Source organism: Rhinatrema bivittatum, chromosome 16, assembly GCF_901001135.1.
Source record: "Rhinatrema bivittatum chromosome 16, aRhiBiv1.1, whole genome shotgun sequence".
Lineage (NCBI taxonomy): Eukaryota > Metazoa > Chordata > Amphibia > Gymnophiona > Rhinatrematidae > Rhinatrema > Rhinatrema bivittatum.
Genome location: NC_042630.1, coordinates 46,360,838 through 46,388,549, shown reverse-complemented (window position 1 = coordinate 46,388,549; position 27,712 = coordinate 46,360,838). Strand labels below are relative to the sequence as shown.

Genomic DNA, 27,712 nt, shown 5'->3' with positions numbered 1-27,712 from the left:
GCCTCAATTATTAGTGGGTTAAGTATAATCACATGGCTGATGTCGTTTTCATTTTCCAACTGGTTGATACTTGCTGGCTGGGCACTGCACCCTGCCATTAATCCAGCCACAGGCCACAGTCCTTGGATTTGGGTAGTCATATTTTGTTTTCCTTTATGCCGAGTGTTGCCTGGGACTGCCAAAAACATTTGCCAAATTTGTCGCTTCGTTTTCCCAGTCTCTAACACATTGTTACAGCCCTAAGTCATCCCTTTCTCCAATGAGTTGAAGGGTTTGGGCCCCATGTGGCTGATAGTGAGGCCAGCTTCCTCAGCCTTGCTGGTGGTTAGCTGGCCTTCAAGGCTGCCAGTTGCTGGTGTTCCGGTTAACAGACCCGTTGCATCACCTGTTTTCTGAGTGGCTGACTATCCCCGTAGACGATGTTTCACCCCGGGGGAATGAAGGTAGACTTGATATCTACACCCCCCCCCCCCCCCCAGGCTTCCTCATCTCAATGAAGCACAGGGAAGCTGGACTGCACTGTTGCCAGATCACTGGCAACCCCAGTCGCAACTACACTGCTTCGTCGATATCTGAAGCAGTCATAGTAAGCCATGAACCTCCACCCTGGGGTCAGGCAACCTCAACTGACAAAACCAATGCACTGGACAGGAGAAACATATTCTTCCTTCTTAGGAAAACCTTGTTAGCCTCGTCAGAGAAGATCGGTGAGATGACTAGCACTTCCGAGAAAGGCCCCTTCAAGAAACTCTTTCCAGGTGAGTCTATGATCAAAACTTCTTGACTAAACACCTCTTTGATCAGGATGCCAGAATGGTGAGGCTATCAGTCCATCATGCTTACATGCATGGGGTTGAACCATCCTCAAGTCCACGTACACCTGCTGGCCAGCCTCCTATGCCTTGTCTATATTTATGTTGGAGTAATGCCTCCACAGTCAGCCTACCTCCAGCATAGATTCTGCACATCGATGCATCAGCCAACTCTCCCCTATACCTCAATCAGGTCATGACACTTCTGTGCCGGTGAAGGGAGGTATGCAGCTTGGGATCCCCAAATGGGAAGATACCCGCTGCCAAATGAGCTGATGCCCCAGCTTCAACCAGTCACTCTGACACGAATGCTTTGAAGCATCGAATGCATTGCATCAATGAAGCATGTAGAAGCCTCTGCTTCGATGAGGCGCACCGATGTGTCAGGTTTGGTGAAAGTGCTTGGATGCATCGAGTGGATGGAAGTGCTTGGATGCATTGCATGGATGGACATTCCACGATGCTCCACTCTGAACCAGCATGGAGTGCTTAACAAAGTCCATGGCTTCACTATAGTGCCTTGCTGAAGAGGCCCTCTCACTCTCGGGGAAGTCCCATCTTGGCCCAGAGCAGACTCAATGATACTGGTCTGACACCAAGCAGCACAGACCCAGCTTCCACCATCCGTTGTGAATCTTCCTCCAAACAGTGAATGAAGGTAATCAAATTAATAACAAAAATAAAGTAAGAGAGAGAGAGAGCTTCGTGTGCACCCAGTAGTGCAGAAAGAACAAGACTGAGGCAGGATGGGAGTTACTGGGAGATACTCCCACGTGGGCACTCAGAGCACAGCTCTGTGTGCTTTGAGAGAGCTCTGCCATCTAGAGGACTGGAGGATGTTCCCCAAAGTCATGGCTAATTCAGCCTGCTTATTTGCAGAAAACCCTTAGTACTTAAGCTGGAATCCAAGTTGAAGAACATTGGAGAAATCTCCAAATTAACGAGTTTTGAAGGTACTTCTTTTTGTAGATGATATTCTTTTGTTTGCACCTCAGGCCACAGTTAATTTTCTATTAGTACTGAATATTTTTTTGTGATTATGGACAGTTAAACCTGGATAAATCTGAGGAATTAGATCTCACGGGCTCAGTGAAAATGGGGTTGGGTTAGGCTTTCCTTTGAACTGGATGATGATTCAATCAGATATTTGGGATTACACATTCATAAAGATCCTGCTAAATGGTGTGCTCGGAATATTCTTCCCATAATTCAAGAATTTAAAATTAGACTACAGAACTGGATGCAATTTCCTGGTTTATTAACAGGTAGAATAGCGCTTCTAAAGATACTGCTGCTCACAAAATTGCTTTTTATATTGCAAATGCTTCCCTTAATATTGAAGGAAAGAGATCTTTGATTAGTAAATAGCTGTAATATGTTCTGTGCTTTATTATATGTATTAGCTAGCAGAGTAACTTGAATTGGAGCATTTTCACTCTATAAGTGTTAATTCTGACTGAAAATTATGAATGTTATTTTCGAAAACCGTTGTGATCTTGATATGGAACAACAGTATATAAAATGTCTAAATAAATAAATAAATAAAGACTGGCTCTAAATTTATCTGTGAGGGGGAAGAAGATGAGATTGAGAAGTTATCAGTCTCTAAGAGAAAGTGAACTTCCTAATAAATAAATTTTTTATTTTAATTTATTTATTTAAAATTATTGCATTTTGCTGCCCCCATGCAATAGTTCAGCACGGATTATAATAGACAATCATAAAATTTAAAAATAGACAATAAACATATCAACCTAATAATTGAAGGTTGACCGACGAGCCGCAAATGCGCAGTAGAGACCAGCTCTACCGCGCATGTGCGGGCGAGCACGTCGGTCTCTGCCAGCGTCAGTGGCAGCGGCGGCGGCAGCGGCGGTGTCGGGTGGCAGCGGCGGCGGGTGGCAGTGGCGGCGGCGGCAGCGGGTGGCAGCGGCGGCGGCAGCGAGCGGCGGCCAGTAGCGAGGGAGGGAGGAGAGAGAGAGAGGGAGGGATGGACTGAGTGAGAGGGAGGGAGGGAGGGAGTGACTGAGTGAGAGGGAGGGACTGAGTGGGAGGGAGGGAGGGAGGGACTGAGTGAGAGGGAGGGAGGGATTGAGTGAGGGGGAGGACTGAGTGGGAGGGAGGGACTGAGGGAGGGGGAGGGAGGGACTGAGTGAGAGTGAGGGAGGGGGAGGGACTGAGTGAGAGGGAGGGAGGAGTGGGTGAGTTTGTGGGAGGGAGGTAGGGAGTGAGGGGAGAGGGAGAATGAGGGAGAGGTGAGAGACAGGGATGTGAGTAAGTGGAAGGGTAAGAAGTTGTGGAGCAGAGAAAAAGGGAGTGGAGGAGGGCTGAGGGGGAGAGGATGGGATTGAGAGAGGGTGGGGAGTGACTGAGGGAAGGGGAGAGAGGTGGGAGTGACTGAGGGAAGGGGAGGGAGGTGAGAGTGAGGGGAAGGAGGCAGTGGGAGACAGAGGGTGAGTAAGACTGAGTGGAGGAAAGGGGAGGAGTGAACGAGGGGAAGGGGGAGAGAGGGAGAAAAAGTGTAGAAGGGTGCTGTATTAGAAAATGGACTGAAAACAAAATGTAATGTAGCCCGTTTTAACAGGCTTAACGGCTTGTATATAAAATAACACACAAACACTTAAAATCATTATTGATAAACTGCAGATTAAAACACAAGCATCAACCAAATGCTATCTGAAAAAAAGACTGCCTTCAAAGCTTTTCTAAAGTCTTTTAACTCCCCTAGCTGCTTCACCTCCTGTGGAATTTTATTCCATTCACTGGGAGCAACTATAGCAAAAGCATGTCCTCTAGTTCTAGCTAGCTTGAAATTCCTTACAGATGGAACCTCCAACAAATTACACTGTGTGGTGCATAAAGCACGGGAGGGAACATATGGTCTTATCAAGTCGCTCAAATCACAAGAGGAGAGATTAGGTACACATTTTAAAACTATGGTCATAAGTCTAAATTTACTTCTCCATTTTATTGGATGCCAATGCAACTATCTCAAAATTGACGTTATGTGTTGACTTCTGGAAATTCTCTTCAAAACCTGTGCAGCGTCAATTATCTTATCAAGATTAGACTACTGCAACTCACTATTCTTAGGCCTTCCCGCAAATATCACAAGACCATTGCAACTTCTGCAGAACTCTGCAGCTAGACTCTTGACAGGTACTAGAAGATCCGAACATATCACTCCAATATTAAAAGAATTTCATTGGCTGCCGGTCAAACACAGGGCCCAGCATAAAATCTTATCACTAATTCACAAAACCCTCTACAATGAAAAAATTGAATGGCTAACCTCTTCAATTCACTTCCACACCCCCTCAAGAATCACCAGATCAACCGGAACAGGGATGCTGCCAATTCCTTCCCCCCAAATTGTGCATCTAAGTAATGTAAGAGAAAGATCTATCTCTATTGCTGGACCCCTACTGTGGAACTCCATCCCGCAGGAATTACAATTAGAAGCTGACATCAAATTATTTAAAAAGGGGATTAAAACTTGGCTTTTTAAACAAGCCTACCAAGAGCTGTTAGCATAATTATCTCATACTTCTGATTTTATACCAAGGTAATGTATATTTTTATTTTTATTATACTATCTCAACTCTTACTATACTACCTCTCTAAGGGCCTTATTTTCTAAGCGCGCGATAGCTAGAAATCGTAGCGCATGCCTGCGATGGGTCCATCGGGGTGGAGTCGGACCCCAAAGAGGAGGAGTTGAGGCGTCACCGGGGCCGATTCCGCGAAGATGGCGCAGACAGCGAAAAGGTAAGGAGCCTTTTCGCTGCCTATTTCGCACCGAATAACTACACCTTTTATGGTGTAGTTATTCGGCACATCGCCGGCGGCGATCACACCGTGGCTGTGCGATCACTGCCGGCTGGTGCAGGACCGCCCCCTCGTTTCGCCCCCCCCCCCCCGCCCCCTGTTACCACCGGATTTTCTAAGTTCTGCAAACTTAGGGTGATATGGATATCTCTAACCTCCCATAAAAAGAAGGAAAAAGGGTGGCTGTGACAACTACTGATTGCCCAAATGAAAATAACAGAACAGGCACATAAAAGGCAGCCCTCTCCCAGGCTGCTACAAGCTAAGGGATATTCGTTACAAACTGCAGGCACTAGAGATAGAGAAAATGTTGTTTGTTTTTTTTAAATGGATCTGCTGAAGCATATTCATTCTGAGCATGGTATTAAAGCTGGCAAGCTACTAGCCCACGTACTAAAGACCAAAATTTCCCAATCCCAAATAATAAAAATAAAATATAGCAAAGGGAAAATAATAATAGATGGACAAAATAAGGGATCGAGTCAACCAGTTCTATGCTGAATTATATGCTAGGGACCCTAATATTATTGACTCAAACATTGACACCTTTTTATCTAGTGTTAGACTTCCATGCTTGGACCAGGAGGTGGCTAAGAATCTGGGGGACCCAGTTACCTCTGCTGAGGTACTTGAGGCCATTGTGGAATTAAAAGCTGGAAAAAACCCATGCCTGGTTGGCTTTACCCCTTTATTCTATAAGAAGTTCAAAGAGGTAGTCGTTGATCCATTGGTCGAGATGTTTAATTATCTCAGGACAGAAGGCTTTTTTGATACCATCCTCTAAAGTGGCGGGAATAACCATAATCCCCAAACCTGAGAAAGATGTGATGCTATGCAGCTCTTACCGGCCGATATCACTCATAAATGTAGGCTTGAAATTATTAGCTAGGATCTTGGCTAAGCGATTGAGTCTTGTTATCTCCTTATTGATACATGAAGACCAGGGGGGCTTTATACCTGGACATATGGTGGTAGATAATTTCAGGAAGATTATCGATCTTACCCGTCATGCCAAGCAAACCAAAACCCCCTCAGTTCTGTTTGGGGAAGATGCTGATAAAGCATTTGACCGGCTACACTGGTCCTTCTTATTCCAGGTTATGGGGAAAATGGGGATTGATGTACATTTTCTTAATTGGGTCAAAGTATTGTATAGGAATCCTAGAGCTTGTATAAAGATCAATGGTGGGTACTCAAGGAATTTTGAGGTGCAACAGGGAACAAGGCAGGAGTGCCCATTGTCACCGTTATTATTTGAAATCTGTGTGGAACCGCTAGCAGAGGGGATCAGGCAAAACTCGGCCATTAAAGGCATTCAAATTGGGGGAAATCAATATAAAATATCCCTATATGCAGATGACATATTGTTCACCCTAATGGACCCCGAAGCATCCCTGAGCTTCATAGTGAAGGAGTTAAATGAGTATAGGAAGGTATCAGGTTTCAAAATCAATATCGATAAATCAGAGTTGTTACCTATATATGTGCAGGAAGGGATGCTTCAGTGGCTCAAGGGACTTTTCTCTTTTCAATGGGCATGTTTAGCTGTGAAATATTTAGGGGTAATGATTGGGTCGGAATATTCTGAGTTATTTCGCGTAAATTATTTACCATTGTCTAAAAAGCTTGGGAAAGATTTAGAATCATGGGAGTGGTTAACTATATCATGGCTGGGTAGGACTGCAGCAGTGAAAATGTCTCTCCTACCAAAAGCAGGGTATCCTTTCCGAACGCTGCCATGTAGATACCAGTGGGATATCTTAAAATATTTCAATGGAAGATCTTTTCCTTTATATGGAATCTCAAGATCTGTACTATTTCAACCTAAGAACATAAGAAACATAAGAAATTGCCATGCTGAGTCAGACCAAGGGTCCATCAAGCCCAGCATCCTGTTTCCAACAGAGGCCAAACCAGGTCACAAGAACCTGGCAAGTACCCAAACACTAAGAAGATCCCATGCTACTGATGCAATTAATAGCAGTGGCTATTCCCTGAGTCAACTTTATTAATAGCAGTTAATGGACTTCTCTTCTTGTTTGCCCTTGGTCAGTAACCCATCGTGCCCTCCCGGGGACTCTTACAGTGCACATTTCAGAAGGGAGAAGTTGGTTTATCTTCAGATTAAGAGCTTTATTAATTCGAATTTCAAACTCAGAACTGACAGCCTACATTGGAAACATTTCAGAGATTAAAGCATCTGTATAAAGTCAGTAAAGGTACAATGTCCTCCCTTTATACATTTCTTCCTTCTCTTATGTCCTAGAATAGCTTGGCTGAAACCTGGCATGCAGACATTATAGTGGGGGTAACTGAGAGGACATTTCAGAGATTAAAGCATCTGTATAAAGTCAGTAAAGGTACAATGTCCTCCCTTTATACATTTCTTCCTTCTCTTATGTCCTAGAATAGCTTGGCTGAAACCTGGCATGCAGACATTATAGTGGGGTAACTGAGATGACATCTTTCTATGTAGCACTGACTGTGTGCTACAACATGGGAGAGAGTTATTAGGCAAATTGTGTCAGATATGGTAAATATCAATATTCAACCAGCACCTGCCTTGGATATTCTGGGCAATGCAAGTTGTCTTAACATAGAAACATAGACACATAGAAGTGATGGCAGAAGAAGACCAAACGGCCCATCCAGTCTGCCCAGCAAGCTTTCAGACCTAATTGTTTTCATACTTATCTGTTACTCTGACTGCTGAAGTCAGGGCCCTTATTGGTAACTTTTTGGTTCCAATTCCCTTCCACCCCCACCATCGATGCAGACAGCAGTGCTGGAGCTGCATCTAAGTGACGTATCTAGCTAATTGGTTAGGGGTAGTAACCGCCATAATAAGCAAGCCACTCCCGTTTGTTTACCCTGCCTGTGCAATTCAGTCCTCGTTGGTTATCTGAATATAAATCCTCTTTACTTCATTCCCCCCTGCCGTTGAAGCAGTGAACTGCGCCAGATATGTATTCCAAGTATCAGGCTTAATTGATTCGGGGTAGTAACCGCTGTAATAAGGAAGCTACGCCCATGCTTATTTGTTTACCCAGAGTATGTATTTCATTCCTTGTTGGTTGTTGATTGAATATAAATTTTCTTTTCTTCATTCTCCATTCTCCCTGCCGTTGAAGCAGAGAGCTATGCTGGATATGCATTGAAAGTGAAGTATCAGGCTTATTTGGTTTGGGGTAGTAACTGCCATAACAAGCAAGCTACTCCCCTGCTTTTTTGAGGATGCAAAGGTGTCATTGTATCAAAATGGTTGGCCACAGACGCTGCAAACAGCAGATTATGGAAATGACTGAATTATTGTCTTTAGAATTTAAGACGTTGGATACCAAACCTAAAAAGGCAGACTAGAGGATTCTGAAGATTTGGGGTTCCCTCTATGAAATCATTACCCACTGACACAATCTTAAGTCTCCGCATGTAGGAGGGAGGGTTTCATTTTCCTCTTGCCATTATCCCCCATACGTTATGTTCCTGAGATGCAGGCTTTCTGAGTGAATGTTTTCTGCTGTCGATGGGAAGTTAATTTGTTGATTACTTGGGAACTGAATATTTCTTATTTGATTTATGTTATGATGATATTGAAAAATAAATCAGAGCTATTTATAGTTTTTGCAGGGGGAGGGGGAGGAGGTCGCCAATTTCAGTTTTTCCACAGGGCACCATTTACCCTGCCACTCCCCTCTTCTACCGTGCACCACCCCCTGTGCACCTCTCCACCACCCCCTGTGCACCTTCCCTCCACCCCCTGTGCACCTCTCCACCACCCCCTGTGCACCTTCCCACCACCCCTTGTGCACCTCCCTACCACCCCTGTACTCCTCTCTACCACCCCCTGTGCACCTCTCCGCCACACTGTGCACCTCCCCACCACCCCATGTGCACCTCTCCACCACCCCCTGTGCACCTTCCCACCACCCCTTGTGCACCTCCCTACCACCCCTGTACTCCTCTCTACCACCCCCTGTGCACCTCTCCGCCACACTGTGCACCTCCCCACCACCCCATGTGCACCTCTCCACCACCCCCTGTGCACCCTTCCCACCACCCCCTGTGCACCTCTCCACCACCCCCTGTGCACCTCCTCACCACCACCACCTGTGCACCTCTCCACCACCCCCTGTGCACCTTCCCACCACCCCCTGTGCACCTCCCCACCACCCCCTGTAACCTTCACACCACCCCCTGTGCACCTTCCCACCACCACCACCTGTGCACCTCTCCACCACCCCCTGTACACCTTCCCACCACCCCCTGTGCACCTCCCCACCACCCCCTGTGCACCTCCCCACCCCTTGTGCGCCCCGCACTGCTGGCGATCGTTTGGTTTCTCATGGGAAGACGGTGCATGCAGTGGAGGGGGTGGGGAGTTTTGTGAAAGGAGAGGAGGATGCAGTAGCCTGATGAAGGGGAGAGGAGGGGATGGCAGGGCTGCTAGAGGGATCTCTTGGTTTCTGCTATGCTGTGACTGCAAATTCTGCAGCAAGGAATTGATAAGGTAATGGAGGGGCCAACAGGTGTTATTTTTGTGGTAGGAGCAATCGAGGTGACTGGGGATGGCTCCTTCCATCTTTGAAGACCAGGAATGGCCGAAGGGGGTAGTAGGGGGGGTCCATGGAGGTGGTGGCAAGCACAGTGGGCTTTTCTCTTTTTTTTATTTCAAATTGGAGGCATTATTATTATTATTTTATTATTTTTTAGTGCTTCTGTAAAATAGCACCCACTAAAGACAAAACAAGGAAAAAGAAAAAAAACCTGAACAAGGAAAACAAAAGCTAAGTGAGTTTTACAAAAGCTCTGAAGACAGGGGAAATCTCTCCCTGCACAGGAGCTCCAGTAATTCATCTTTAAAATCTGTTTCCTTTCTCTTAGAGTCCATGGGAGGCGTCTGTAATAAGGAAGGGGTCATTACTGTCTGGCTCGTGGTCGAAATGATCCGTGGCTTCCTTTTCTGTGGCTTCCCCTCACAGGCCACGAGCAGCTCTGGGGCTCTTTACTCCTTTCCAGCTTCTTTCTGGCAAATCCATTCATAGAGACGGGCGCAGGAGTCAGAATAAAACCTGCCGTAACCCATTACCATGCACCGGTCCTGTCCCATAGACCCCGATGCAGAGACCCTGAGAAAGGAGGGAGAGAGACGGGACAGGGAGTCAGCACAGAGGATGCAAACGCAGAAAGTGGCAGCAGCTGGACCTTATGAAAGGTCATTGAGTCCCTGAGTGGTGGGAGCTGCGGGGAGAGTGAGAGAGCAGAGCAGGAGGCCTGAGGAAGGAGGATGAGCCAGAGGGGCAGGATTAGCTGAAGTTTAGGAAATGATCTGAAGGCTTTTACTCACTCTGGCTCTCCCCTGATTTTATTTTTCTGGCATATTTTCACAGTTATGTTATTGTAATCTCTTTTTTAATTCTCTATTTATTAATTTCCTCACAGTATTCACGGCTTTTTTGTTTTACGTGTTTTATGACAGTTACGCCTGCTTCATTGTGATCTGCGCTGAAGGATAGGATCGGAGTTTGCAGAATAAAGAACAAAATAATTAAATAGATGGAAATAGAAGTGGATAGAAAATTTCAGAGACAGTCATAAGCCTAAAGAGAAGGAGAGAGGGTGACAGGCGTGGGGCTGCAGTTACAGCCCTGAACCTTTTTCTGGGCAGACTGGATGGGATATTTTGTAGGGGTGTGCATTCGTTTTGAACTTAAATGTAAAACGCAACTTATTTTTTTTTTTTAACTTAAAAAAGTGATGAGGCGTAAACGATCGGATTTCCAACTTATTCAACATAGCTATGTTGAATAAGTTGGAAATCGCGATTGTTGATCTAAATAAAAATTTAAACCCCTCACCCTCCTTAATCCCCCCCCCCCCCAAGACTTACCAAAACTCCCCAAGCTGGCCAAAAGTTCCGTGAGGGTCCGGGAGCGGACCCGAGGGGAATCACGTGACGTCGGAGTCACTCCGACGTGACGCCGACGTCACGTGGTCCATCGCGGTTCCGCTCCCGGACCCCTCGTTGGACCCAAACGGCACTTTTGGCCAGCTTGGGGGGGCCTCCTGACCCCCCCAAGCTGGCCAAAAGTGCCTTTCACTCAATGCACAATTAAGCTCTGGAATTTGTTGCCAGAGGATGTGGTTAGTGCAGTTAGTGTAGCTGGGTTTAAAAAAGGTTTGGGTAAGTTCTTACTTTACTCCAATACAGCAAGGGGTTTTGTGCATAAACAATGTTTGTATCTAACCCTGCATCCATGGAAATCTCATGCTAATGAAGGCATTAGGTGCAGAGGCTCAGGTGCGCTGGCTTTAACTCAGGCTCTTATTGCATCAGCCCCAGAGTGAATGAGGGCAGAGCCAGCAAGGAGTTAGCAAAGGGAGGTGCTGCTTACAGCCTGTTAGAAAGCTTTGAGGGTATAAACGAGCACTCGAGGAACGATGAGCTGATCTAGTCAGTGTATTTAGACTTTCAGAAAGCGTTTGATAACGTTTCCCATGGGAGACTCTTTATAAAATGGCCCAGCTTTGTGAAAATTTACCCCAAAAAGACAGAGGCCTTCCCTAAGGTAAACGTCCTTAAACTCAGAGAGGCTGCGGAAGAGTCAAGCTCAGCCTACGCATAACTGGGAACAAGGGTTCCCATCTGCAGGACGGCCCCTAGACGTTCAGAGAGTCTCTTATCCTATAAGAGCAGCGTGCAAGTGTTTGCTTGCAAAATAAGCTAAGAAGGTGAATGGTTCTCATGAACCACCCAAACCTATGTTGTATGAATAGGGACCTTCCTGTTCAGTTTTTATTTTATTTTACCTGGGAAGTTTAATGTGATGACAAAAATAAAATCAGTGGAAAAATGACTTCTCCACTGAATTTTCTCCTGTATCATAACAAAATCATTTTTTTTTTGTTATAACAATGAAAATCCTAGGCAAAATAAAATAACAACTGAAAACGAAGGTCCCTACATATGAAACAAGCACCATTAAAACAATGATATTAACTTATAAAGCCCCTATCAGCTCTACCTTTGGCAGTGCTTAATAATAAGTGATTGACTTTTTTTAGACTGAAAATGCAAGGAGATGAAATGTTCCCCTCTGGCCGGGTGTAGAATGGGCTCCTCCTCCTGCTGCCCCCCCTGATGTTATATGAGGTCTGCAGATGGGGGGGGGGGGGGGGGCTCATGCACCCGAGATATCTGATTGGGTGATCCCCTCTGGTGTTTTATGTGCTATAGGGGAACCTTGAAGTGAGAGAAAAACCAGAGCCATTGTAACTTAAACTGAGCTTGAAAATACCCTGGAGAGCCACTTACAGCCTTTCACTGATGGGGGAGCCGTCCACCCAGGTCCAGGAGCTCCCCGGCGCTGGGATGTGAAGTCCTATCCAGTGATACTTGTTACCTGCCTGTCGGTGTATGAAATCCTGTGCAAACACAGATCAAAAACCATTTGTACAGCTCAGCAAAGCAAACCTCAGAATCACAAGCCGCAAGCAAAGAAAATCCCAAAAAGACGAGACATGTTCAATGCACCCCTGCCCCAAGAAAAGTAACATTCCAGGTCGGTTAATATTTATATTTATTTAATAACCCAAAATTTCCTCTGCAACTCCCATGCATTGGATGAACCACCTCATGTGTGCAGAGAAGTGAAGATGGCAGAGGAGGAAATTTAGGTTCCCAAATCTATTTTATGGGGAAATTAATACAAGTCAGGTACTAGGGGTGTGCATTCGTATTGAACATAAATGTAAAACGCTACGCATATTTTTTTTTTTACTTAAAAAAGTGATGAGACATAAACGATCGGATTTCCCACATATCCAACATAGCTATGTTGGATATGTTGGAAATTGCGATTGTTTATCCAAAATTAAAAGTTAAACCCCTCACCTTCCTTAATCCCCCCCCAAAGACTTACCAGAACTCCCTGGTGAACTAGCGAGGAGTGAGGATGCCATTTCTGCAATCCTTTGCGAGGAGCACGTGATGTCGGCGCCACGTCGAGTGACGCGGCATCACGTGATTCCCCGCGGGGTCGCGCCGGAACGCTCGTTCGGCCCAAAAGGAACTTTTGGCCAGCTTGGGGGGGCCTCCTGACCCCCCCAAGCTGGCCAAAAGTTCCTTTTGGGCCGAACGAGGATCCCGGAAGCGACCCCGCGGGGAATCACGTGATGCCGCGTCACTCCGACGTGACGCCGACGTCACGTGCTCCTTGCAAAGTTGGTCAGAAATGGCGTCCTGACCCCGCTGGACCACCAGGGAGTTGTGGTAAGTCTTGGGAGGGGGGGGATTAAGGAGGGTGAGGGGTTTAAATTTTTATTTGCACATATGGACATATACTCAACTCATTGAATTCTGTTTATGTCCATATTGACGGCAAATGGGACCCCCTTTGGACATACGGACATATGGACATAAACTTTTGCTCTGCACATCCCTATCAGGTACAGAAGAAGATTTATTTAAGGCATTATCCAATCCCACTGGACCCTTCCTCTGACTTGTTCATCGCTCCTAGAGGAAGAGCCCAGTGTGACCCAAGAGATCGCATTAAGTTTGTGTTAAACAAATCTCTGAATCTGTAGAATACATTTGCTGGGCTGGATTTTTGCTTTCTTGCAAGTGTAACCCTGACCACTCTTCTCTTTCCTGCTTCTCCTTCATTCCCTGTCCCCTTGGAGTGCCAAAGACTCAGTGAGATCTTTGCTGTATCCCTGAGTAATGTTTAAGCCGTACGCATGGATCCTCACCTTCTCCTCCTGGTCCTGTATCACCAGGAGCTCAGAGTCCCTCTCTGCACAGTCCTCACGGCTCCTGCTCCAGCTCCTCCCAACATCTCTAGAGATGTAATAGCACTTTCCCTTGTGCCAGAGCCAGTTCATGGGGCAGGGCTGACCACCAGATCCACTTCCAGGAATACAAGGACACGGGGGTGCTGTGAATACTGTAAGTACATTTTAAACAATCTTTTAGTTCAGAAAATCAGTAAAATGGTGCAGTGGAGGGATAAAATAGAGAGAGACTGAACAGACCAAGCTTTCTCAGCTGGGGCAGGACACCCTATGGTAGGAGCAGTGAGTGCATGTGCATGCATGTCTTTGTGGGGGCTGAAAATGTATATGTGACTGAGTGTCTGAGCGTGGCTGCGTATGTGTGTATGTGTGCTGCAGCATCTATTGTAAGACGAGCACCCAAAATGTAATCTTTTTACTCTTAGAATTGATGATGCATGAGGTCCTGGAATCAGCTTTTCCTGGGCAGTGAGAATAGTACAATATAGACACAAAGGCAGGTAATCATATTGTTGTGTCCGTTGGTCGCAGACTGCTGCGGCCGCTCTGCCTCACCTCTCTTTTGCATTTCTCCTCCTCCTTTGGGAAGATGGCTACCTCCGCTGCTGACTGCCAAACTCCTTGGCGTCTCCGAGCCAGCATGGGTGTCCCCATTCGCCATGCTTCTTCCTGAGGCCTCTAGGGTGGGCACGCGCATCACACTCTTAACCACGTCATGGCGGGAACCTCAAGGGCGGCCCCACCACATGATGTCAGTATCTCTGGGTATTTAAACCACCGCTCCGCTCCATACGAACGAGTTAGCAAGGACTTCAGTTATGCTACTCTGACAGCTTCTAAGCTGCTCGCTTGGATTCCTCTCACCCTCTGGGGTCACTCGCTCCTACTGAAGTTCTGGGTACCCGCTCCTTGGGGGTCTCTCGCTTCTCTACCTCTCCGGAGAAAACTAACCTTAAGGACACCCACTCCTCAGGGGTCCTGTCTGCTTTCTTTCAGAAACTCACCTGGCTCCTAGGTACTCGCTCCTCGAGGGTCTATCCTGCTCAGGGTATCCTGCACCTTCGACCTTGGGTCCTTCCTCCTCATCTCTACCAGGAATACATCAACGCTGTTACCACTACACTCCAGCTCTCTGCATACCACCCGCAGGTTTACGGGTTATCCTGCGCTGCGGAACACTACCGGACCTTTGCTACTTCTGGGGTTCTACTGGGATTTCACTGGTTCACAGCCTTGTCCTTTCCTTGGGCAAGTTTCATTTTCATCATCAGCAGTATAATAAAGCTTTCCTTCCTCATTGTCCATTCACTACTGAGTCTAGACTATCGAAGTGGTTCCCCATGGGGCCCCTCCCCATGGGAGGAGTCATCACCAAGAGTCCACAATATGCCACTAACACAACAGATTGCATGGACTCGGCTCATCTCGCAGGCTTGCAGGCCATTCCTGATCTAGCCCAGCGGTTCTCTGAGCAACAACGGTCTCTGGAAAGTCTGACTGCTGCCTTCAATCAGTTACTTGCACAACTGAATACCTCAGCAACTCCTGTGAAAGAATTGCTGTCTCCGGTGGTGACTATCAAGACCACCATAACATTATCCACACCTACCCGCTTCACCAGCGAAGCACGGATGTGTAGAGCGTTTGTCAACCAATGCAGTATGCATTTCTCACATTGCAACCTACCCTCTTTCCCACAGAAGCTACCAAGACCACTTATATCCTATCTTTACTTGAAGGAAGAGCCTTGGCTTGGGCTTCACTGCTATGGGTGTTATGTTATGAGTAAAGTCAATAGTGGACCCTTGGGCCGGCTGAGGTGGACAGCGTCCACAGGAGTTAATAAGCCGGGAGGCGGCACTCAGCTGGAGCGGACTGATGGCGTCTTCACCCTGGAAACCCAAGACCCCCCCAGGAGGAGCCCGTAGGGGTCCGAGTCGCTGGGACTTAGGAGAATCGTGAATGAGTCCAAGGTTCGAGGCTGGCAGAAGACAAAGGAGAATCGTGAAGAAGACCAAGGTTCGTGGCTGGCTGAAGACAAAGGAGAATCGTGAAGAAGACCAAGGTTCGTGGCTGGCTGAAGACAAAGGAGAATCGTGAAGAAGACCAAGGTTCGTGGCTGGCTGAAGACAAAGGAGAATCGTGAAGAAGACCAAGGTTCGTGGCTGGCTGAAGACAAGGAGAATCAGGAACCGGAGCTGGAATCAGGATATGTAGACAGCAAGTAGAGCCCAGAGCTGGAGCCAAGGCACAGCAGGACCAAACAGAACCTGACCTGGAAGCAAGGCACGGCTGGGACAAGCTGGAACCGGAGCTGGAAGCAAGGCACGGCTGGAACAAGCAGGAACCAGGGCTGGAAGCAAGGCACGGCTGGAACAAGCTGGAACCGGAGCTGGAAGCAAGGCATGGCTGGAACAAGCAGGAACCAGGGCTGGAAGCAAGGCAAGGCTGGAACAAGCAGGAACCAAGGCTGAAAGCAACGCTGGGAAGCAACTAAGCACACAGTAGAGTGACCTCGTTGCAAAGGCAAAGCAAGGAAGTCAGACGCTGGTTTAAATAGCCGGCCAGCGTCTGACGTCAGGAACGGGGCGGTTCAGCACTTCCGGGTGCTGGACCTTTAAGAGCCCCCTGCTCGCGCGCGCGCGTTGCCTGGCAGTGGGAGGAGTCTGAGTCGTCCCTCGGCAGCGTCTCCACGTGGAGAGAGACGCTGCCATGCGGCCCTGCAGGCCCCAGGAGCAACGGAACGCGGCAAGACCGGGAGAGGCAGCAGAAAGGTAAGGACCCGGTTGCTAGCCTAGCGACCGGGACCGCAACAATGGGAATGTGAATATCCTACCCTGAATAACTTATCAGGATTTCTAAAACTTTTCAAATCTGTCTTTGATGACCTGGCTCAACTAACCATCACTGGATCGGCTCTGCTCAACCTCCAGCAAGGTAACAAGCCGCTCACAGACTATGTGATCGAATTCAAGACTTTAGCATCCAAACTACTCTGGGACACAGGATATCTAGGTACTATCTTCATGGAGGGTCTCAACTCTCGTTTAAAGGACAAACTGATGGTTCACACTCTGCCTGATATCCTTGAGTCTCTCATGGAACTGGCCGGGAGAATTGACCGCCATATTCAAGACCGGACTCAAGAGGCTGAGTTCTTGGAAGCCCGTCCTGGGAGCAAACTGTCCTAAACCCATGCCAATTGCCTCAAGCCTTCTGTCTGCCCCCTTAGAAGAAGATGAGTCTATGCAATTAGGACGAAGTCATTTAACTTCTAAAGAGAGACGATTCCGCAAATGCATGAGGTTATGCATGTACTGTGGTCAAGCAGGCCATGCCGTCCAAACGTGTCCCATCTGTCCAGGAAACTGACAGGCCTAGGACCCACCGGAGGACTTCTCCTAGGCCTCACCACTCCTTCTCCTCCATTATCTCTACCAGCTTCACTGATCTATGGAGGTCTTGAGTTTCAGACTCTTGCTCTCATAGATTCCGGTGCCAGAGGAAATTTCATCTTACAACGCTTAGTAGAATATCTACGGATTCCTACTACACCAATAGCTAAACCATTGCTATTATCTTCAATTCATGGGGAACCACTTCCGGGAGACGTTTCATCGATTACCAGGCCGTTTGCCTGCACACTGGACCTTTACACTCTGAGAACATCTCCTTCCTCGTATTGGAAAATGTCATGCATCCGGTGGTGCTTAGATTGCCCTGGCTACAAGACCATATGCCACAGTTTAACTGGGAAACGCTGGAATTATCCCGGTGGGGACCTGGCTGTCATGGTCGGTGTCTCGCTGAAGTTTCACCGTTAATATGCATGCCCATTACACCATCGTTACCAGGCCTACCTCCACAATACGCCTCCTTCCAGGATGTCTTCTCTAAACAAGCAGCAGATGTACTTCCACCTCACAGAGTCTTTGACTGTGCTATAAACCTGAAAACCAATACAGAGCCTCCAAAAGGAAGAGTCTACACTCTTTCAGTACCTGAGACCAAGGCTATGTCTGCCTACATACAGGAGAACCTTCAAAAAGGATTCATCAGACCCTCCAAATCCCCGGCTGGCGCAGGATTCTTTTTTGTATGAAAAAAAGATGGCACCTTGCGTCCCTGCATCGACTATAGGGGTCTGAATTAAATCACCATCAAGGACCGTATTTCCTGCCTTTAATTTCTGAATTATTTGACAGACTCCAGGGAGCCAAGATATTTTCTAAACTGGATCTCAAAGGAGCTTACACCTTGCTGCATATTCATGAAGGAGACAAATGGAAGACATCCTTTATCACCTGCGATGGACACTTCAAATATCTCGTCATGCCCTTCGGATTAAGTAATGCACCTGCAGTCTTTCAAAATATGAGCGAAATCTTACGGGACTTACTATACCAATGTGTAGTAGTGTATCTTGATGACATCTTGATATTCTCCCAGGACCTTCAAAAACACTAAGAGGATGTCAAGAAGGTTTTAAGATGTCTACGAGAGTATCACTTGTATGCTAAACTCGAGAAGTGCGAGTTTCACAAGGAGTCTGTACCCTTCCTGGGATACATTATTTCAAGAAATAGGTATCAGATAGACCCCAAGAAATTAGAAAGCATCCTAGATTGGCCCCAACCTACAGGCCTGAAGGCATTGTGTCGCTTCTTGGGTTCACAAACTACTATCGTTCTTTCATCAAGAACTATTCAGCATTGACGGTCCCTCTCACTGCTATGACCAGGAAAGGAGCCAACCCTGCCAACTGGTCTCCTGAAGCCATATCAGCCTTCCTGACCCTTAAAGAGGCTTTAAAAAAAAAAAGCCGTGCCTCTGCCATCCAGATCCACATTGCCCATTCATCATCGAGGTCAACGCATCGAACGTCGGCAAGGGAGTGGTTTGGAGTCAGTACAGTGAATCCAATGTGCTCCATCCCTGCTCCTTCTTTTCAAGGCAGTTCCTGCCTGCAGAAAGAAATTGTGGAATCAGAGACAAAACATTACTTGCAATTAAACTGGTCTTTGAGGAATGGCGTCCTTGGCTGGAAGGTACACAACATCAAATAGTCATGTACACCGATCACAAGAACTTGGAGTACCTCAGACATGCACAACGACTCAATCACCGCCAAGCAAGATGGTCACTGTTCTTTAACAGATTTGATTTCCTTTTGAAATACCATCCAGGAGATAAGACTCGGGCTGATGCCCTGTCACAATCCTTCCCACCTCAGGATGTGCCTGACGAACCTCATCATATTATTGATCCTGAGAAGGTGATTGTTGCAGCCACCCATGTTGCACCTGCTGGGAAGACGGTTGTGGCTAGAAATCAAAGGAAAAAACTGTTGAAGTGGGCGCATGATTCTCGCTTAGCCGGCCACCCTGGACAGAGTCATACCTTGGCCATGTTACAACGGTATTACTGGTGGCCTACCATGAAGAAAGATGTACAAGCTTATGTGAGTTCCTGCACTGTCTGTGCCAAGCAAAAGCCACCTGCTGGACGTCCTTGGGACCTGTTACAACCCCTACCATCACCAGATGAACCTTGGACGCATATAGCAACTGACTTTATGGTGGACTTACCACTCTCTAACGGGAATAATACCATATAGGTCATAGTTGATCGCATCTCCAAAATGGCACCTTTTGTAGCCTTACCAGGATTACCCTCTGCTGTGGAGTTAGTGAGACTCTCCATGAGTCTCACTAACTCCATGAGTCTCACTAACTGCATTCCATGAAGGCCTAAGCACAATATGTGCTTAGGCCTTCATGGAATGCCTAAGCACATATTGTCTGACAGAGGTGTACAATTCACTGCTAAGTTCTGGAGAGCCCTATGTCAAAAATTTGACATTTCTTTGGACTTGACCTCCGCTTACCACCCTCAGTCTAATGGTCAGACTGATAGAATGATCAGAATGCTTAAACAATTTCTACGGTCCTACGTTAATTTGAGACAGAGTGATTGGGTGGAACTACTACCTTGGGCGGAGTTTGCCATCAACTGGCATCCTGCTTCATCTACGGGGTTCTCTCCTTTCCAACTCATCTATGGACGAGAACCACTTCCTCCTCTGCCAATTCCACTATCAGTGGCTTCTGCTGCAGCTCAAGCCACTGCAGCAGAGTTATCACAACTTTGGAAGCAAACGAAGGATCTGTTCCTTAAAACAGGACAGAGAGCAAAAAAGACCTACAATGCTCACCATTGAGCAGCTCTTCAATTTCAGCCTGGAGATAAAGTTTGGCTGAGTCCCAAGTTCCTCCATTTTAAAATGCCTTTAGCACGTTTTGCACCTCGCTATGTAGGACCCTTCACAATCCTTCGGTGTTTGGGAAATATGACATACAGTCTTAAGTTATCTCCATCAGTGGGAATACACAACACCTTCCATGTCTCTCTGTTAAAACCTTTAATACTCACAGAGTTCTATAAAAAGACCCCAGAACCCACAAATCTGGACACTGAGGTTGACATTGAGTATGCAGTGGATGACATCTTGGACGTCCATAAGAGAGGCAAGATGTGGGAATATCTCATCTCCTTGGAGGGCTATGGCCCAGAAGAAAACTCATGGGAGCCTCTGGTCAACATCATGGATAAAGACATGGTACGTCAATTACACCTTGCACACCCTCGAAAACCCAGACCACTGGGAAGAGGTCCTGGAGGGGGCCCTTTGAACGGGATACTGTTGCATCCGTCGGTCACAGATGGCTGCGACCGCTCTGCCTCAACTCTCTTTTGCATTTCTCCTCCTCCTTTGAAAATGGCTACCTCCGCTGCTGACTGCCGAATTCCTCGGTGTCTCCGAACCAGCATGGGCGTCCCCATCCACCATGCTTCTTCCTGAGGTCTCTAGGGTGTGCGCGCGCATGCAGATTGCACTTTTAACCACGTCACGGCGGGAACCTCAGGGGCAGCCCCACCACATGATGTCAGTACCTCTGGGTATTTAAACCACCGCTCTGCTCCATACGAACGAGTTAGCAAGAATTTCGGTTATGCTACTCTGACCGCTTCTAAGCTGCTTGCTAGGATTCCTCTCACCCTCCGGGGTCACTCGCTCCTACTGAAGCTCTGGGTACCTGCTCCTCAGGGGCCTCTCGCTTCTCTACCTCTCCAGAGAAAACTAACCTTAAGGATACCCGCTCTTCAGGGGTCCTGTCTGCTTTCTTTCAGGAACTCACCTGGCTCCTAGGTACTTGCTCCTCAAGGGCCTATGCTGCTCAGGGTATCCTGCACCTTGGACCTCGGGTCTTTCCTCTTCATCTCTACCAGGAATACATCAATGCTGTTACCATTACGCTCCAGCTCTCTGCATACCACCCTGCAGGTTCATGGGTTATCCCGCGCTCAGAACACTACCAGACCTTTGCTACTTCTGGGTGAGATAACCAACTACAGAGACTATATGGAGTTCTACTGGGATTTCACTGGTTCACAGCCTTGTCCTTTTCTTGGGCAAGTTTCATTTTCATTATCAGTAGTATAAAGCAGCTCTCCTTCCTCAGTGTCCGTTCAGTACTGAGTCTAGCCTATTGTAGTGTTTCCCCACTGGGCCCCTTCCCATGGGAGGAGTCATCACCACTTCGACCAAGAGTCCACAATGTGCCAATAACACAACACATATAAGAAGAATATTTTATAGAAGGTATGCAAGTAACTGTGTACAGCTGCTATACTGAAGGAGGCAGATGAAGAAACGGGAAAGGGGATATGTGATGTGAGAGATGAGAGGTGAGGAAGAGAGACAGAGAGACCTATGCGAAGTGTGAAGTGAAATGTGAGGAAAAGAGAGAGAGAGAGACATGTATGATGTGAGAGGTGAGGAAGAGCGACAGAGAGACCTGTGGGAAGTGTGAGATGAGATGTGTGAGAGAGAGAGAGAGGGACCTGTGTACTGTGAGAGAGAGGGTCCTGTGTGATGTGAGATGGTCCTGTGTGATGTGAGAGGAGAGTGAGAGAGAGAGAAAGGGACTTGTGTGATGTGGGAGGTGAGAAAGAGAGACAGAGAGACCTGTGGGAAGCGTGAGGTGAGATATGAGAGAGAGAGGGACCTGTGTGATGTGAGGAAGCGAGAGAGAGAGAGAGAGAGACCTGTGGGAAGCGTGAGGTGAGATGTGAGGAAGAGAAAGAGAGAGCGAGGGACCTGTGTGATGTGAGATGGTCCTTTGTGATATGAGAGGAGAGTGAGAGAGAAAGGGACCTGTGTGATGTGAGAGGTGAGTGAGAGAGGGACCTGTGTGATGTGGGAGGTGAGGATGAGAGGCCTGTGTGATGTGGGAGGTGAGGATGAGAGGCCTGTGTGATGTGAATTCCCCTTTTAAGAGTCTGGGATGGTTCAGTGATGTAATCAAGGGACAAAGGGATGAGATAAGAGAGGAAATCTCTTTTCCTTCAAGTTAATATCTGCCTTCTTGTGTATTGATTCTTCATGGTTTTAACTTTTGTTAGACAAGGGGGTAATTAGATCATCCTGTGTGTGTCTCTCTCTCAAATGTAAGCCTGTCAGCACATAGGTAGTGCCTCAGGCTCTTCTCAGTGTCTGCTCGGGCCAGACTAGATCAGGTTTGCTATGTGTGTGTTTTGTGTATCATACAATACATGTAGGCCCAAGAGCCTTACTGAATTAAATTGTGGATATGTTCAATACTGACATTTGTCTGATGTGGGATGGTTTCACCCCCTTTAACTTTGGACTTCATATTGACAGTGAAAACTGAAACTAGCTGTAGAGACACTGGCCTGCAATGTACTCGATGTTCCCCCAGTCATAGACAGTGAAGAACTCAAACACCAGACTCTAAAACCCTCTGCAATCCAACCTTATACCTTGGAATTGAAGAAAGCGTGGGAGGTGCACAGAGGATCCTCAGAGGTGGGGGAGTGAGGGGTAAAGCCTGTGATAAGCACAGAGGATCCTCAGAGGTGGGGGAATGAGGGGTAAAGCCTGTGATAAGCGCAGAGGATCCTCAGAGGTGGGGGAGTGAGGGGTAAAGTCTGGGACGGGCACAGAGGATCCTTAGAGGTGGGGGAATGAGTGGACAATATAAACCCCCAAAAAACCATTACTGCCAAAGAATCAAAACAAAAAAACCCTTGGTACACCAAACAAATTAAGGAACTAAAACAAAAACTTAGGAAAAAGGAAAAAATTTGGCAAAAACATAATTCAGTTGATCATCTGACACAATATCGAAAACTACTAGCCTTCTACAAAAAAACAATTCTCGAAGCCAAAAAAATCATACTTCAGCACAAAGATTTAAAAACACATGAATAACCCCAGAACCCTGTTCAAAATAGTTGATAATCTTACGAAACATAGAAACATAGAAATGACGGCAGAAGAAGACCAAACGGCCCATCCAGTCTGCCCAGCAAGCTTCACACATTTTGTTTTCTCATACTTATCTGTTTCTCTTAGCTCTTCGGTTCTATTTCCCTTCCACCCCCACCATTAATGTAGAGAGCAGTGATGGAGCTGCAACCACGTGAAATATCAAGCTTGATTAGTTATGGGTAGTAGGGGAAGTAACCGCCGCAATAAGCAAGCTACACCCATGCTTATTTGTTTTACCCAGACTGTGTTATTCAGCCCTTATTGGTTGTTTTTCTTCTCCCCTGCCATTGAAGCAGGGAGCTATGCTGGATATGCGTATAGTATCAGTTTGTCTTCTCCCCTGCCGTTGAAGCAGAGAGCTATGCTGGATATGCGTGCAGTATCAGTTTTTCTTCTCCCCTGCCATTGAAGCAGGATATGCATTGAAAGTGAAGTATCAGGCTTATTTGGTTTGGGGTAATAACCGCCGTAACAAGCCAGCTACTCCCCGCTTTATGAGTGCAAATCCTTTTTTCTTCTCCCCTGCTGTTGAAGCAGAGAGCTATGCTGGATATGCATGAAGTATCAGTTTTTCTTCTCCCCTGCCGTTGAAGCAGAGAGCTATGCTGGATATGCGTGAAGTGTCAGTTTTTCTTCTCCCCTGCCGTTGAAGCAGAGAGCTATGCTGGATATGCATTGAAAGTGAAGTATCAGGCTTATTTGGTTTGGGATAGTAACCGCCGTAACAAGCCAGCTACTCCCCACTTTGTGAGTGTGAATCCTTTTTTCCACATTTCCTCTTGCTGTTGTAGCTTAGAGCGATGTTGGAGTCACAGTAACCATGTGTATGTTTATTGAATAAGGGTATTATCTCCAGGCAGTAGCCGTCATTCTGGCGAGCCACCCACTCTTTATTGACGGCCTCTTGATTTTATGGATCCACAGTGTTTATCCCACACCCCTTTGAAGTCCTTCACAGTTCTGGTCTTCACCACTTCCTTCGGAAGGGCATTCCAGGCATCCACCACCCTCTCCGTGAAGAAATACTTCCTGACATTGGTTCTGAATCTTCCTTCCTGGAACTTCAAATCGTGACCCCTGGTTCTGCTGATTTTTTTCCTACGGAAAAGGTTTGTCGTTGTCTTTGGATCATTAAAACCTTTCAAGTATATGATACAAACTCACCAGATAGCATACCCGAAAATAGATGCAATGAAATAGCTAGATTTTTTTAATGATAAAATTGCGAACCTGAGAAACAAAATACCTAAGACACCCAAACAAGAGATTAAAATGTGCAAGAGAGACCTGACACCATGGTCCGAATTTGAGGAAATAACAGTCAACCAGGTCGAAACCTTGATCAAAAAAATAAATCCCGCCCCTCACCAAATAGATTCTCTACCCATTGTAGAAATCAAAAAACTTACTGAAATCACCGCCCCAACTTTTGCAAAAATCATAAATCTCTCACTAGAAGAAGGGTACTTACCAGACATACTGAAAGGAGCAATCATCAAACCAATACTCAAGAAGAAAAACATGGATCCCCAAATAATAGCAAACTACAGACCAATATCAAACTTACCGCTAATGGCCAAACTAATTGAAAAAACAGTACAAAAACAGCTATCTGAACACTTAGACAACAACAACATCCTTTACCCATCTCAACACGGCTTCCGCAAACACTACAGCACTGAAACACTCCTACTTGCACTAACAGATAACATACTAAGAGGGTTCGAAAGCGGGAAACAGTATATCCTGATACTGCTAGATCTATCAGCCGCTTTTGACACAGTGAACCACAGTATCCTAATCAAAAGGCTTGAAGAAATAGGACTACAAGACAAGACACTCACATGGTTCAGATCATTTCTAAATAACAGAACCTTTCAAGTTCAAATCAAAAACAACCTATCCGATAAAATCACCCTAAAAACTGGTGTCCCACAGGGGTCAGCACTATCTGCTACACTGTTTAATATATACCTACTGCCACTATGCCACCTTCTCGCTGGACTTGGAATCACACACTACATTTACGCCGATGACATCCAGTTAATCCTACCAATTGATGAAACTATTGAAAAAACAATAGGCTTGGCCCTGATGTATCTGGACATAATAAAGCAACTACTAAACCAAATGGAGCTGATAATCAACATTGACAAGACCAAATTCATACACTTAGAAAGGAAAAGCATGAATATTTCACAAACTCCAATATTTCTCAATTACAACCAAAAAATTGACTTATCTAAGAAAGTTCGCAACCTCGGAGTAATTATTGACAATGAACTAAATCTCAAACAACACATAGCACTAAAGGTAAAGGAAGGATACGCAAAACTACTGACACTCAGAAAACTTAAACCATTACTATCCCTGCCAAACTTTCGCACTGTCCTTCAATCCCTGATATTTGCTAGCACAGACTACTGCAATGCTTTGCTACTAGGACTTCCCAACACTACACTAAGACCACTTCAGATTCTACAGAATGCTGCAGCCAGAGTTCTCTCTGGAAAAGGCAAAAGAGATCACATATCCGATACACTTGCCACCCTACATTGGCTACCCATAGAACAAAGAATTCAATTCAAAGCACTGTGCCTATTACACAAACTCATCCACGATGAAAAAGCAGAGTGGCTAAACACCGCACTTAAAGTACACGTCCCACACAGAAATTTAAGGTCAGCAAACAGAGCACTCCTACCTATTCCATCTGTAAAAACAGCAAGACTTACCCAGGTGAGGGAACGTGCTTTATCTCTAGCCGGTCCCTCATTATGGAACTCCATGTCCCTTGACCTCAGACTTCAGAGCAATCATAAATTTTTCAAAACACAACTCAAAACCTGGCTCTTCAAAAAAGCCTTCAAAAAGGAGAATGACACAGGCAACTAAAGAGAACAATTTAAGGTTAAGTGGCTCAAAGCACCCAGCGCCTTAATTCCAGCGCTCAATGGAATTAGTTTCAACTTATTTTAACTGTAGTCAACCAGTAAGATGAATCTCTATAAAACACCCAACCACAATCAATGTCGCTTAAGAACATAAGAACATAAGAAAATGCCATACTGGGTCAGACCACGGGTCCATCAAGCCCAGCATCCTGTTTCCAACAGTGGCCAATCCAGGCCACAAGAACCTGGCAAGTACCCAAAAACTAAGTCTATTCCATGTAACCATTACTAATGGCAGTGGCTATTCTCTAAGTGAACTTAATAGCAGGTAATGGACTTCTCCTCCAAGAACTTATCCAATCCTTTTTTAAACACAGCTATACTAACTGCACTAACCACATTCTCTGGCAACAAATTCCAGAGTTTAATGGTGCGATGAGTAAAAAAGAACTTTCTCCGATTAGTTTTAAATGTGCCCCAAGCTAACTTCATGGAGTGCCCCTTGTCTTTCTACTATCCGAAAGAGTAAATAACCGATTCACATCTACCCGTTCTAGACCTCTCATGATTTTAAACATCTCTATCATATCCCCCCTCAGTCATCTCTTCTCAAAGCTGAAAAGTCCTAACCTCTTTAGTCTTTCCTCATAGGGGAGTTGTTCCATTCCCCTTATCATTTTGGTAGCCCTTCTCTGTACCTTCTCCATCGCAATTATATCTTTTTTGAGATGCGGCGACCAGAATTGTACACAGTATTCAAGGTGCGGTCTCACCATGGAGCGATACAGAGGCATTATGACATTTTCCGTTTTATTCACCATTCCTTTTCTAATAATTCCAAGAATTCTGTTTGCTTTTTTGACTGCCGCAGCACACTGCACTGACAATTTCAATGTGTTATCCACTATGACACCTAGATCTCTTTCTTGGGTTGTAGCACCTAATATGGAACCCGACATTGTGTAATTATAGCATGGGTTATTTTTCCCTATATGCATCACCTTGCACTTATCCACATTAAATTTCATCTGCCATTTGGATGCCCAATTTTCCAGTCTCACAAGGTCTTCCTGCAATTTATCACATTCTGCTTGTGATTTAACTACTCTGAACAATTTTGTGTCATCTGCAAATTTGATTATCTCACTCGTCGTATTTCTTTCCAGATCATTTATAAATATATTGAACAGTAAGGGTCCCAATACAGATCCCTGAGGCACTCCACTGTCCACTCCCTTCCACTGAGAAAATTGCCCATTTAATCCTACTCTCTGTTTTCTGTCTTTTAGCCAGTTTGCAATCCACGAAAGGACATCACCACCTATCCCATGACTTTTTACTTTTCCTAGAAGCCTCTCATGAGGAACTTTGTCAAACGCCTTCTGAAAATCCAAGTATACTATATCTACCGGTTCACCTTTATCCACATGTTTATTAACTCCTTCAAAAAAGTGAAGCAGATTTGTGAGGCAAGACTTGCCCTGGGTAAAGCCATGCTGACTTTGTTCCATTAAACCATGTCTTTCTATATGTTCTGTGATTTTGATGTTTAGAACACTTTCCACTATTTTTCCTGGCACTGAAGTCAGGCTAACCGGTCTGTAGTTTCCCGGATCGCCCCTGGAGCCCTTTTTAAATATTGGGGTTACATTTGCTATCCTCCAGTCTTCAGGTACAATGGATGATTTTAATGATAGGTTAAAAATTTTTACTAATAGGCCTGAAATTTCATTTTTTAGTTCCTTCAGAACTCTGGGGTGTATACCATCCGGTCCGGGTGATTTACTACTCTTCAGTTTGTCAATCAGGCCTACCACATCTTCTAGGTTCACCGTGATTTGATTCAGTCCATCTGAATCATTACCCATGAAAACCTTCTCCATTACGGGTACCTCCCCAACATCCTCTTCAGTAAACACCGAAGCAAAGAAATCATTTAATCTTTCCGCGATGGCCTTATCTTCTCTAAGTGCCCCTTTAACCCCTCGATCATCTAACGCTCCAACTGACTCCCTCACAGGCTTTCTGCT

At 46.0% G+C, this 27,712-nt stretch overlaps 1 protein-coding gene across 1 annotated transcript in view; it reads right to left on the bottom strand.

Moving 5' to 3' along the window:
- Positions 1-9,372: 9,372 nt before the first annotated feature.
- Positions 9,373-27,712, bottom strand: part of LOC115078707 (killer cell lectin-like receptor subfamily F member 1) — a 39,822-nt gene continuing 21,482 nt past the window's right edge. The window contains exons 4-6 of the mRNA XM_029581686.1: positions 13,392-13,585; positions 11,953-12,062; positions 9,373-9,766 (exon numbers count right to left, since the gene is read on the bottom strand). Coding sequence (XP_029437546.1) covers positions 9,643-9,766; positions 11,953-12,062; positions 13,392-13,585 — 428 coding nt within the window. The 3' untranslated portion in view covers positions 9,373-9,642. The remainder of the gene's footprint in view (positions 9,767-11,952; positions 12,063-13,391; positions 13,586-27,712) is intronic.